Source organism: Fundulus heteroclitus, chromosome 24 (genome assembly GCF_011125445.2).
Source record: "Fundulus heteroclitus isolate FHET01 chromosome 24, MU-UCD_Fhet_4.1, whole genome shotgun sequence".
Lineage (NCBI taxonomy): Eukaryota > Metazoa > Chordata > Actinopteri > Cyprinodontiformes > Fundulidae > Fundulus > Fundulus heteroclitus.
Genome location: NC_046384.1, coordinates 10,944,180 through 10,957,333, shown reverse-complemented (window position 1 = coordinate 10,957,333; position 13,154 = coordinate 10,944,180). Strand labels below are relative to the sequence as shown.

The 13,154-nt window shown below is 43.1% G+C and overlaps 1 protein-coding gene and 1 long non-coding RNA gene across 2 annotated transcripts; both read left to right on the top strand.

Moving 5' to 3' along the window:
- Nucleotides 1-7,505: 7,505 nt before the first annotated feature.
- LOC118557714 (OX-2 membrane glycoprotein-like) lies at nt 7,506-9,548 on the top strand. Its single transcript, XM_036127919.1, has 3 exons — nt 7,506-7,557; nt 8,787-9,125; nt 9,199-9,548. The coding sequence occupies exons 1-3, from the start codon at nt 7,506-7,508 to the stop codon at nt 9,531-9,533; spliced, it is 726 nt and encodes a 241-aa protein (XP_035983812.1). The 3' UTR covers nt 9,534-9,548.
- Nucleotides 9,549-9,742: 194 nt separating this feature from the next.
- LOC110367944 lies at nt 9,743-11,433 on the top strand. Its single transcript, XR_004927952.1, has 3 exons — nt 9,743-10,592; nt 10,726-10,776; nt 10,965-11,433. It is a non-coding gene; the product is annotated as an uncharacterized LOC110367944 (long non-coding RNA).
- Nucleotides 11,434-13,154: the final 1,721 nt, after the last annotated feature.

Below are 13,154 nucleotides of genomic sequence, written 5' to 3'. Positions count from 1 at the left end.
AACTGAACTTGTTTGTATTACATTGTCCTCTGTAATCTTTAAAAAGTAACAATTTAATTTAAACTGAATTAAATATAATTATCAGAGTTCTAATAATCAAGATACACAACAAGTAAGACAGGGGTGTCCAGGGTGCGGCCCAGTTCCCCTGAACTGATTTTGTGTGGCACCAAACTGCAATCCAGAATGATTTGGCCCACCAGCACAGGTTGTTTATGCAGATGGAGGCCTTTTATTTTTATTTTGGGCAAAATGTTGAAAGACAAGTCAAAATCTCCCTACAATTGAAAATGGCAGGTACAACATGTCATGGTTTTCAGATGACGAGTCCACATGCAGATACGATCGAGAAGCAAGGCACAGTTTTAAGATGTTTATTTAGGAAACAGGCAGGTATAACGGACGGGACTACAGGCAACGTCGACAGGGTCAGAACGTCACGGCTGGAGAGACTGCAAAGAGAAGGAGAGTAAGTGACTCTGAAAGGTGAACCAGGAGAACTACTAGAAGCTGCGCTGCTTACCATAAAGCTGGGCGGACCTAACCGGGGAGAAGTAGCGCCGAGGGAACTCTGTGATCCTACTCTGTTGGTGATTAGGCGGCTAGTGGCAGAGGGCGGCAGATGTTACTGGTGAGGGATCCAGAGCGAGCCTCCTCAGAAGTGGGTGACAGATGGATTGACCAGAGTGAGGGAAGAACCAGCAGAATCCGGGAGGGGGAATATCAGGCCCTGCTGGGTAACATCCAGGGAGTATGAGGGGAGTATCTGAGCAGGAGGATTCTGTAGCTCTGTCTCTTCGGACAAGACGTCAAGACGGGTGAGTGCATCCAAGCACCAAAAACTGTGACAAAAACAGGGAGATGCAAAATTAGTCAAAATTCAAAGACGAAAAACTCACGAGCAGGGTTTCAGGAGTTGGGTCACAGGCCACGTCGTACCACAACTGGTTAAGGCTCTGGCGTCTTCCATCTGTCAGCGCTCTGCTTAAGAAGCCAGAGGAAGCCGCCTGCAACGAGCTGCAGGTGTGGGCCACGCCCCCTCAGCCAACTAGGCACACCTGAGGAGTAGAATTAGAGCAGAACAACACAGAGAACCCTGACACAACATGCTTGTGCAAATTATCAGTCGAGGTCAACACAACAGCAACCAGGCTTAAATCGGAGGCGAACGAACTTTAGTTCAATTTTTCTGAAAACGTTTCAACACCTGTCAAATCTTTGACAATTCTGGTGCACTTGAGTAGAGTAGAAAAAGTTAAAATATATCAGAAGTTTTGAATTATTTAACAATTTTGTGTATAATATATCAGTTTGTTTACTTTTGAGTCTTAGTTTTGATGTCTTCACTATGCATCTACAATGTAAAACTCATAAAAATAAGGAACAGCCATTGAATGACAAAGGTGAGTCCAACCTATTTAATGTCAGTGTATGGTTATTAATAACAATGGATAATAAAGTATTCTTGAATCTAGAGTAAACACACTTACATTTTCTGTACTTTTATAGTACATAGCACCACATGTACTCAATGGCTGTTAGTCAATAGTACCACATGTATCCAAGACACTGGATCTTATGCAGACTTTGGTGCAATTCTGTTTTTAATCGGTTTATTAAGATTCTCTAAATACATGAAGTGTTTTAAAAATGCAGCTTCAAGTGGGGCACAGTGTAATGTGTCCTATTTGTGCCGGTCATAAGCAGAGAGAGAAAAGGAAAGGAAAGAGCCTAGGACTGAGAGTAGGGACTTTGAATGTTGGGGCTATAGCAGCATATGCTACATCTACCATGATGTAGAAGGTAAGAGAAATGGTGGAATTATTTTTAAGGAGGAGCTTGTCAGTAATGCTCTGGAGGTAAAACCGTCAGATAGGATGATGGGTCTGAAGCTAGAAATTGAAGGTGTGATGTACAATGTTGTTAGTAATTATGCCCCACAGCTGGGGTGAGATAGAGGAGAAGGAGACATCCTGGAGAGAGTTAGATGAAGTGATACTGAATATCAACAGAGATGACAGGGGTGATCGGTGCAGATTTAGATGGACACATTGGAGCTGGGAACAGAGGTGATGAGGAACTGATGGGCAGGTTTGGTATCCAGAGCAGGAATGCAGAAGGTGGGTGTGGTGGTGGCATAGAGATAAAGCATGCGACCCATGATCAAAGGCCTTAGCCCTTGACGTGCCCGGCCCATGGACCTTGGCCACCTTTTTACCCTCTCTTCTCTCAACCTCATTTTCTGTCAGTCTATTGTCAAACAAAGGCCACTCATGCCACAAAATAGGAAAATAGGAAAACAAAAAATACAGACGTGGTAAACTTTGCAAAAAGGGTAGAATTGGTTGTAGTGAATACTTCCTTCCAGAAGAAGTAGGGGCATGCAGGTGGATTACTTCTTGTGTAGACATTGTAGCCTGAAGGAACTCAGTGACTTCAGGCTACATTGTAGTAGTGGGTGGTGAGTGTTAACAGACATCGCTGGGTGGTGGTGTGTAGGAGGACTCTGATGGTTAGGAAGATGAAGATGACAAAGTGGTGGAAGTTGAAAAAGAAAGAATGTTATGTGGCTCTGGTGGCCATGGAGCTGCTTCCAGATGAATGGACAACTACAGCTAATGCCGTCACGGAGGCAAGTCAGAGAATACTTGGTGTGTCTTCTGGAAGAAAAGTTGATAAGGAGACTTAGTGGTGGAACGGGGAAGTGCAAGAGTGTTCAGAAAAAGATAAGCAAAGAAGATGGTATGCAGTGAGGACTGAAGACAGTTGCCAGGTGGACAGGTAATGGTAGCTAAGGCCAAACAAAGGGCTTACAGTTGGACAATAAGGAGGAAGAGAAGGATTTACACAGGCTGGCGAGACAGAAAGACAGATTGGAGGATGTTCAGCAGGTTAGAGTGATTAAGAATCAAGATGGAAATTCATTAGCAAATGTAAATAGGGTGTGAAAAGATAGGAGTACTTTGAAGGGGTGATGAATTAGGAAAGTGGAAGAGAGCAGAAGAAGCAACCTTTGTAGATAAAGGTAGTAACAAAGATTGATAAGGATGAATTGAGTAAGACTTTAAAAAGGATGAAAAGTGGAAAGACAGTTTGTCCTTATGATATACCTGTGGAGGTATGAAAGTGTCGAGGTGAGGCAGAAACAGAGTCTTTGACTAGGCTGTTTAGTGAGATCTTAGATGGTGAGAAGATGCCTGATGAATGGAGAAGTTTGCTGGTGCTAATTTTCTATTTATTAATTACATAATTAAAATTCCATCCATTCATTTTCTAACATGCCTATCCCTTATGGGGTCACGAGGGGTGCTGGTGCCCATCTCCAGGTGTCAATGGGCAAGAGGCGGGGTACACCCTGGATCCCTGGACAGGTCGCCAGTCTAGGGGGCGAGGGGCGTCTTAACACGCCGGGGAACAGAAAAACTTGGAGGCCAAAACAAAAACTAAGAAGCTTTACCCAAGCCAAGACTAAGGAGCATGAAAAGCTCAACCAGGAATAAGAACCTAAATGAGCGCTAGGACCTAAGGAGCGCCGGGACCTAAGGAGCGCAGGAACCCATAAAGCGCAGAAACCCATAGAGCGCAGGAACCCATAGAGCGCAACACAAAAATAAAGAATCAAACCAAGAACTTGAAAACAAAGGCAAAACTAGGGTCAGGGAAAACACAAAAGAAAAAAACTAAAGCAAAAACTACAAAATCAAAACAAAACTAGATAACTAGGAAAGGAGCAAAACACTAAAGCAAAACTATAAAACTAATGCAAAACTAGAAAATTAAAGCAAGACAAGGAAACTAGGACAGGAACAAGTATACTAATATAAAAACTAGGGAATTAAAGCTAAAATAAGAACAGAAGAGCAAAACTGGAAAACTAAAGGCAAAATCTAGAATCCTAAAACTGAGCAGGAAAAACAAAAGCAAAACAGTGACTAAAGAATTCAAAGAATCAAAGAACCCCCTAATTAACTAAAAACAAAACCCTAAGTAAAACAAAACTAAGGCCGACCATTACAAAATAACAAAGGCATTGGCCTTAAAGGCGCAGGCAAAAACGGCTGTAAAGCCACAAAGAGTCCTCAAGGAGGTCGACCAGGCCGAGGCAGACCGAGGAGGACGGCCCTGACGAGGCAGAACCAGGCGGCTCAGATGCCGCGTTCGACGGCTCTTGCCGAACAGGAAAGTCAGAGGCGGGCGCCGTGGTGCAACGCCTAGCAACTCCCTCTGCGACTTGGGGCTGACGCGGAGCAACTCCCTCGGTGACTTGGGGCTGATGCGGAGCAACTCCCTCGGCGGCCTCGGATGGAGGCGGAACGGCTTCCTCAGCGACCTCAGACGGAGGCGGAGTAATTCCCTCAGCGGCCCCGGACGGCGGCGGAACAAATCCCTCGGTGAATTCGGGCGGAGGCGGAACAAATCCCACGGCGGCTTCAGGTGGAGGCGGAACAAATCCCACGGCGGCTTCAGGCGGAGGCGGAACAAATCCCACGGCGGCTTCAGGCGGAGGCGGAACAAATCCCACGGCGGCTTCAGGCGGAGGCGGAACAAATCCCACGGCGACTTAAGGCGGAGGCGGAACAAATCCCACGGCGGCTTCGGGCGGAGGCGGGACAAATCCCAGGGCAGCTTTGGGCGGAAGCGGAACAAATCCCTCGGCGGTCTTGGACGGAGAAGAAAAGGCTCCCTCGGAGGTTTTAATGCGCCGGCGTTTCCGACATTTGCGCTGGGAGGAGCCAGATGGGGAAGCTGGAGTTGCTTCAGAGGCAACAGCAGGCCCACAGGGAAGAAGGTCGTCTCGGTCACAGTAACAAAATTTCCACAGCTGGTCCTCCTCGATTCGTGGGGTTCTGGTTGATGGAAGGCAGAACTTCACTCGAGGAACCAGCTGAGAGTCCAAGTGATGGTGACCGAGACAACGGGGAGCTGGGCGGCACTCCTTCCTGAGCTCCGGATCAGCCGAAACAATGCCTGAGAGGACCACATGGGGGGTGGAGTCGGCCCTGATCGGCGTCGCAGTGTCCTGGCCTGAAGCCTTCCTGGGCCACCTCTCCCTCATCAGGCGTTCACACATCTCAACATAGGTGAGGATCTCTGGGTCGTCATCCCCTGCAGGTAAGCCCCGTGTGGAGTCTGAGTTCATCGTTTGGCTGTGTCCCACAACATACGGGACTAAAAATTGAGAGTTTATATTGAAGGAATGATGGGTGGTGGATGATGTGATCGAAGAGGCAGGACTGCACAGGAACAGGGGTGTAGGTGATGGCAGGAGCTGACGGCCCGGAGCCAGAGTCCTTGGAGCCAGAGACAGGCAGCAGTGTTCACAGCTTCTCAGAGACGGGGAGCAGTGTCCATAACTTCTCAAAGATGGGTAACGGTGTTCACATCTTTTCAGAGACAGGAAGCAGTGTTCACAGCTTCTCAGGGACGGGAAGCTGTGTCCACAGCATCTCAGAGACGGGTGGCAGTGTTCACAGCTTTTCAGAGGGAGGTAGCAGGACTAACCTTAAACGAGAAACAAAAGAGGCAGGGTTCCAAAGGCACACAGGGAGACTGGCATGGAGAGAGTGTAGAACGATGACGGACCAGCGAGGAAATGAGAACTGAGGGAGACTTAAATAGGGGAACTGACAGGTGAAAAGAGTCTGACTGATTGATTAGTTAATTGCTAACAGGTGCGACTGACTGCAGAACGAGTGAAGTGAAGGCTGAGTGAGAAAGGGAGGATGAAACTGAAAACTAACAATAAATAAAGTCAAAAACATAACTAGAACCCAAACGAGGAAGGAAAATGAGAACTAATGTAAAACAGAAGCCCAACCAAAAACTAAACCATGACAGTATCAGTACATAGAACATGAAATGTTGCATCTGTTAACAAGTTAAGCACCATATTCGTATACCATCAAGAAGTGAGACTGATTCAATATTTTTTATAGCAGTCCCATCTGCATCAAATCTGGAAATACAAGACACAGATCAGAGACACCGAAAGCTTTAAAACAATTATCCTGCGGTCCAAGGGCGTTGATGTACATTTGGTCCAAATGGCCCCTAGATGGCACCGTTTGTCCACGTTTGTAACTCCTGCAGCCTAGAATGCAGGAAAATTACAGATGATTATGTGGGTAAAATGTAGAGAAAACTGCGCAAAATAATGTGAATGAATAGTAAAATTATGTTCCAAAAGACTTTGAATTAGTTGAGGTGCAATATGTACATTCTGGGTTATCGTTAACTGCTGGAAGACAATATCAAAAAATTATCTTGTACACGGTGATATTTGAAGTTATTGCACAATATATTACTCATGCATGTTTGTGGAATATTGAGGTAATAAAATGTGGAATGTAGACAGAGTTGTATGATGTTGTATGGCAGAAATAATCTCAGTGGAAATACAAAAAATGGGGAGGTCCCCTGGACAGGTTCTTCTTTCCTGTAAGGTTTTGTATCTTCTCTGAGCAGAGGTGCGTAGTAACCAGTTATATTTACTTGAGTAACTTTTTGAATAAAATGTACTTCTAGTAGTAGTTTTACTGCACAGTACTTTATACTTTTACTTGAGTCATGTTATCACTCAAGTACCTTTACTCTTACTTGAATGAAATGTCTTGCTACCCTTCCTACTGCATGGAACTTCATGAATAAAGAAAAAAACCTGTTTTAACCAAAAATGCACCAGAGAGACAAATACCTAGAGTTTTTATGTTAAAGTGAGACTTCTTATTTGTACACAAGCTTTGTTATTTTAATGCTATTTTCTATCTGCCGAGCTCATTAAGCCAATTGGAGGTCACATGAACATAAAGTAAACAGTAGATATTGTCACTGAAATATTCTGCACTGTTCAAACATGCTGTAAATACACTAACTGCTTAAGTATTCCTTTCAAGTTCTATGTTGAATTTTTTTTTAGATTAAATTATTTTTTTCTATGTTGCTTGGATGATTGGTTGCAGTTTGGCTCTCTTCTTGCAGTTTGCACGTCTTTGTTGTGGTTTAAATGTTATTTATTGCTTGCACAGAAAAGGCAAAACTAACTTATACAATTTTGTCTTTGTTTTGTTTGTTTTTTCAATCGTTGTTTAGTGCAGCAAATGTGCCATTTTACTTCAAATAATTTTACCCAATATTCGTTGTTAAGGATTTTTTTTTCAACGTGTTGTTAAATATTATTTATTTTTACATTTATTTAATGTTATTTTGTTAAATAAAAATGTTTCGGGTTCCACGAGTGGCCTAAGTTGTGATTAAAAGTCCTTTTCCTTCTTATAACATCGTGAAGTGCTGTCTGTGTCTCATATTTAGAGCCAGTCCTATCACAAAGCTGCAATTTGGTCATAAATATCTTTAATGCACGACAACAGATGCGCATTTGGACGGAATGGCCACTAGATGCCGATCTTGAGTCTTGCAGCCTTATGGAGAAAAGAAAAGTGAAAGTGAAAGTTTGGTTCAAATTCGAATTTCCCTCGTTTTGTCGCCATTGGCGCAAAAGCAGAGCAATGGTGTCCTGTGCAGTCCTGTGGTTTTTTGCTCTGGAGCTTCTTATCGGAGGTGGGAGAAACTTTTTATGCTGTGATTATATTTTTTCTATTTAAATGAAGTTATTTCATGCACAAGTTGCATTTCAACCCTGTTTTACCTAGTATGTATTATCCTCAGGTTATACCAGATTAAGATTAAATGCTTTGACAGCTAGAGGTAAACGATTTACACCTTTGACTGCTGATTAAATCATGGATTATTTTAGTAACTGATAAAACATTTTTAATGTTTTAAGGTTAGAAGTGCAACAGACAAATCTGCTGCCTCTTGTAATAAAACATCTAACTTGCCTTAAATACGTGCAGTCTGCTCTGACACTTCCTGTAAAGAGCATCAGTGATGGTCTTTTGGGGCGCTGGGTTCCAATAGGCAGGGGAGGCAATTGCTTGGTTCCCCCAGAGGGCCAACAGTCTGATCAGATTCAGAATCATGACAAGAAAGAAGTTTCATTGACAGTGCGGTTCTTATGCCCCCCTGCACTGTTCTTACTTAGTCAAACATGAGCACCAGTCCCCTGCTGCATAGCAGCATCGACTCTGTTAAAAAGTTTTCCTTCTGCAAGCAAAAAGGAAAAATATACAGAAAAGACAAAAAAGAAAGAAACTTAAAACAACAGTGGTGAGTTTAACTTTGAGGTTTATAATGATGCTCATGCAGTTTTAACTTAGCAAAGGAAGTTAGTCCTATGCTGCAAAGCCTAAGTTGTTTACTGTAAGTGGAAGAAGAGAAACAAAAACACACTGGTGATTGTGATGGCATATTGTGGCTTATTTAGCTCAAAGCAATAGATCTTAATATAAATTTAACTCAGCCAGGCCAATGCCATCTACCTGGCTGTTTAGAATATAACTTGTTTGCTTAGCAAACCACCTGTCTAAAATAACAGCTTCCCATATTCTTTTACTCAGAAGTTGTATTCAAACAGCCAAGAACAGCTAAGAATGCTAAATTATTGACTTAATGTGCAGGAATCTTTCTGGTGCAGCTAATTTACTGTCTGTAGTAGGTGTTTGTTGTTTCGTAGTGGTTTCATAGTGTTAAAAGACAGAATTTCTAACAAGCATATGTGCACGTTGTAATAATTAAAATTAATAGTTTATGATTTTGTCAGTTTTGTGTGATAAAACTTGGTCCAAGGACCCCCTTGTAATTTTTTTGCCCATTGCCCTAAGAGAGTTATGCTTCCTCAATTTGTCTGTTTCTGTTAATAATGGTCTCATGATTTCATGTTTATGCAGGTCTAGCAGCTTTGATCGAAACCCAGCAGACCGTATTAGCAGCAGTGGGAGAAGATGCTCCTCTCAGCTGTCTCCTCCAGGAAACTAAAGATGTCCAGCAGGTCACCTGGCAGAAGCTCTTGGGAAACAAAGAGAAGAATGTCTGCTCCTACAGCGAGTATTTTAATGAAACAGTGAATCCTGACTTTAAAGATAAAGTTCAGTTCATAGAGGCTGGACTGCAGAAGACCTCCATAGTCATCAGGCGTGTTACAAAGCAGGATGAAGGATGTTATCTCTGTTTGTTCAACACCTTCCCTGATGGAGCTCTGACAGGGATAACTTGGATGAAGGTTTATGGTGAGAAGCAGACTGTATTACAGGGTTAACTTCTAGAACTAGATGCTGATCATGATGGTTGTTCTCTGTCCAGAGCTGCATGGACCCGTCCTTGATGTCAGCAGATCAAGCTCTCCTGCAGGGTCAGTTGTGTCCTGTTCAGCCACAGGTCGACCTGCTCCCACTGTAACACTGACTGCTCCACAGCAGAACCTCAGCTTGTCCCTCTACAACACCACCAGGGTGAGCAACAGCAACGGTACCGTCACCGTCACCACCACAGCTCTGCTGTCAGCTTCCAGCAGCACACAGGTTGGATGTTCAGTGTCAGTTCTCTCTGCTGCTCCCAGAGAGCTGCTGCTCACCGTTCCTGGACCCTCACACACGTCTGATCATGGTGAGAAACTCTTTCAGAGACTCGCATTATAGACTGATGATGTCTTTGTGATTTTAAATGTTTAAATTTTATTTTCAGATTTGGATGAACAGTCTGGATCATCTGGCAGAGATGGGAGTAAGTTTATGTTCAGATTCTCACATGTTGATTTTTCATTTTGTTCTGTTGTTATTTTCTCTTCTTCCTGAAGGATGGCCTCTGATTATTCCATTCCTGATGGTGGCTTTCTGTACTTCCTGATCCATCTGAACACTCTCTATAGTTCCTTTACCTTTCAAGGGGTCAACAGTAAGAAGTCTATCATGGGGAGGAAAGGAGCTTCGCACATCGTGCCAATTTCAGACAGACTTTAACTTTAACGTTATTACGTGACAGAAATTATCATGAAATATGGGAGTCAAATCTGAGTCTACAGCTTCCAAAAATGATCTACAAAGTGCAAGCTCTCCTCTGTCTGGACATATTTGTGGATCTCTCTGATTCCCACAATCCATTGCGCCATGTCACCCAAAGGATTGAGGGCTCCTTTGCGCCAGTAAGGGACATTGCAAGGTTCCTATAAGCTAAACTAGCCGTGTGAGGAAGCATAGAGGCTCCTTTTCCTACCTCCTTCCTTACTGACTGCACTATTCAGACAGCACTTATTATGGTGACCGCTGACGCACTTCCGCTGTGGCAAAAGAATCCAAACTCAATAAGGGTATATGGATGGAGCCTTAGTGTGGCATCATTCACTTCTGAACTAGCATGTAGCGACAATGGACAGCTGCTTGCATTTAATGTTACATTGCATTGATATTCATGTGTTAGAATGGCCTAGTCAAAGTCCAGACCTAAATTCATCTGAACTTTACTTTGCAAAGAAGAATGAGCCAAAAACAGATAGATCTGTCAATGTGCAAAGCTGTTGTAGTGATACCCTAAAATACCTGCAGATGTTATTGTAAATGTTAATCTGTTGTCATGTTTTTCCTTTTTGCTTTTATCAAAGGGAAACCTCAGATCATTATAGTAGCTCTACCCGTTGGGTTGACCTGCTTTTTGGTTTCTGTCCTCATATTTCGGTGTCTAAAAGAGAAAAGGCGAAACAGGTAATAACCACTTTTACTCTATTTGTTGGGACAAATAAATCACTTAAAATATTAAGAATTCAAGTGTAGATGGATGTATTCAACGCTTTAAAATTTATAAATGAAAACTATAAACCATTTTTCTGTCACTCAGGGATCTGGAGAGGTGCACAAGACCAACAAAAACAACCCAAGACCCAAATGAGTAAGAAAACATTCTAATTAAACAATCTTTCTGTTTTTTAACGACTTTAGCTGTATTGCAAGATAGTTTAAACAATTTTTTCTCCTGTAAAATTACTTTAATATCATATTGGAAGTTAAACATTGTAATGCCATAGTAATGCCATGATGCATAACTGATCTCAGATTGAATTCTGTATTATTCTGTAGTAAGGTGGAGGATGACAAAGGATTTCCACTCCTGCTGCAAACATGAGACCCTCACAGGCACGACGGCCCCTCCTCTCTCAGCAGGATGCTCCTGACCACCCCCCCTCTTCAGACCCTCTCCTGCAGCTCTCTCTCCTGCAGCTTCAGACTTCTTCAGACTTTCTCCTGACAAGCTGCTCAGACCACCTCGTCCTGGAGCAGACCAGGAAACCATTTCGGACCATGGGCCCTGCATGGGCCTGACCGATACACAAGCCAGCAGCTGAAGGAAGGTGCCTGGACCTGCCATGCTTGATCCAGGGTCTGCTAAAGTCGTCTGCCTGCTTCAATAGAGGACCTGACTGAACCCGGATAAACAACCCACTGGGACAGAGCTAAGTTTCACTGTGACTGCTGCGTAAAGCTAGCCTCGTGAGACCATCCTGATCTCGCGAGCTATCAAGGTTTCACTCGCAGATCAGTCTGGCTACTCTCCGTTAAAGAAAATTTGGAGCCGTTCACCAAACGAACGTCCAATCAGCGTTGGCTTTGAGGCGGGTTGAGGTGTGACGCAACGAGAAGCGCGACAGTTCAGTCTTAAGAACATGGCGGCTTCAGCCGATGAAACTAGCGTTAGCGTGACTATCGAGCAAGTTTTATCGGAATTACAGAGTATTTCTTTGCTGAGCTAACGAGCCTTTACCTGCAGCAGCAAGAGTAGCTTGGCTTGTGGTTGTGTTTTCGTCGTCGCTTGTAACAGAGCGACGACGAATCTGATTGGTTTATTTGGCCCGTCTATCACCAACATAGGCCAATCAGCTAACCAGTATTTTCGCCCCTTCCCAAAATTACTTCAACGGAAGGTTTCCAGATGGATATGCGGAGCAAATCCATCTGGCGGAGTCAGGTAAGCGTAAAGCAGCCGCAAAGTACAAATTGCCAAAACAGCTTTGTTCATTGTTGTCAGCTGTTGCAGGAAAGCAGACGCGAGACGGTGGATGCCTCCCCTCACCTGACAAGCTGAGCGATCAGACTATTAAATCGGGCTGCACCCAAGTCAGAGAACGTGGCAGAGATCAGGCCTCCAACTGCGACCATGCTGTGGGTTAGCTCATGGTTGCAGAGCTAAACGCTAGCCTGCCAAGACAAACCAACAACTTCCCTGCTTTTACGTCCTTCCTGGAATGGCCAAAGTGGACAGAACTGACACGAGGCAAGAGACAGGTTTGGACAGGGAGCTGAGGGAGAAGTTAACAGGTTTATTGGGAAATGTTTGTAAACCGTTGTACACATGGGGACTTGAGAACAAAGGGCTAACAGATGTAGCTCACCCTAGCCCTCCGTTTATGGTATTGCTAATATCATTTGAGTGTGTTTTATAGTTATAATAACAACGTTATCTCCACAAGGGTTTCATACATTGATGGGACATTAATGTTTACGTTATCCAGCCCACTCATTATGACTAAAAATAAAGCTAAAACCTTTATCTGTTGACGCTGAATGCCCGCTAGACAAAATGCTATCATCTTGCTAACATCCGGTTTTTAGACATTTCAAAAGGAGTTTGTTTTAAAGCATAAAAGCTTAACCGTTCTGCTCGGCCATCCTTCGATGGTGCTATGAGCCTTATCCCCGCATTAATATTGAATATTAATGTGGGTGTAAAGGCAATTTTTATAACTTTATGCTGTAACAGTTTAGCCACCGATTTGCTACAGCGACCCCAGACGCCCGGAGGGAGAATCGCATTACTCAGTGTATATAGCTTCTGTATATATATCTATTTTATTTTATTGTATTTTTATTTAATTTTTTGTCTGCACCATCAACACCAAGTCAAATACCTTGTAAGTGCAAACCTACTTGGCGATTAAACTTGATTCTGATTCTGATTAACAAACTCTGTCATAAGGGTTTAAATGATTTTACTGGGCAAAGAATGTTAATTACTCAAAATAATGTTCTGGTTAACTTGTGCTTTGCATTGTAAATGGGTTGAAAAACATGTCAAATGTTCTGAATTAGTTAAGCTAATTTAACGTTGATTCACATTCTTTAAAGTGAACTTTGGTTCTTTAACTTAAACAAAATATTATTTCATCAAATAATGTTTTGGTTAACTTGGGCTTTGCATTGTGAATGGATTGAAACACCTGCCAAATGTTTTTCAACTCCATTCCATGTTTTTTAATCAGATCTGAAGTGAAC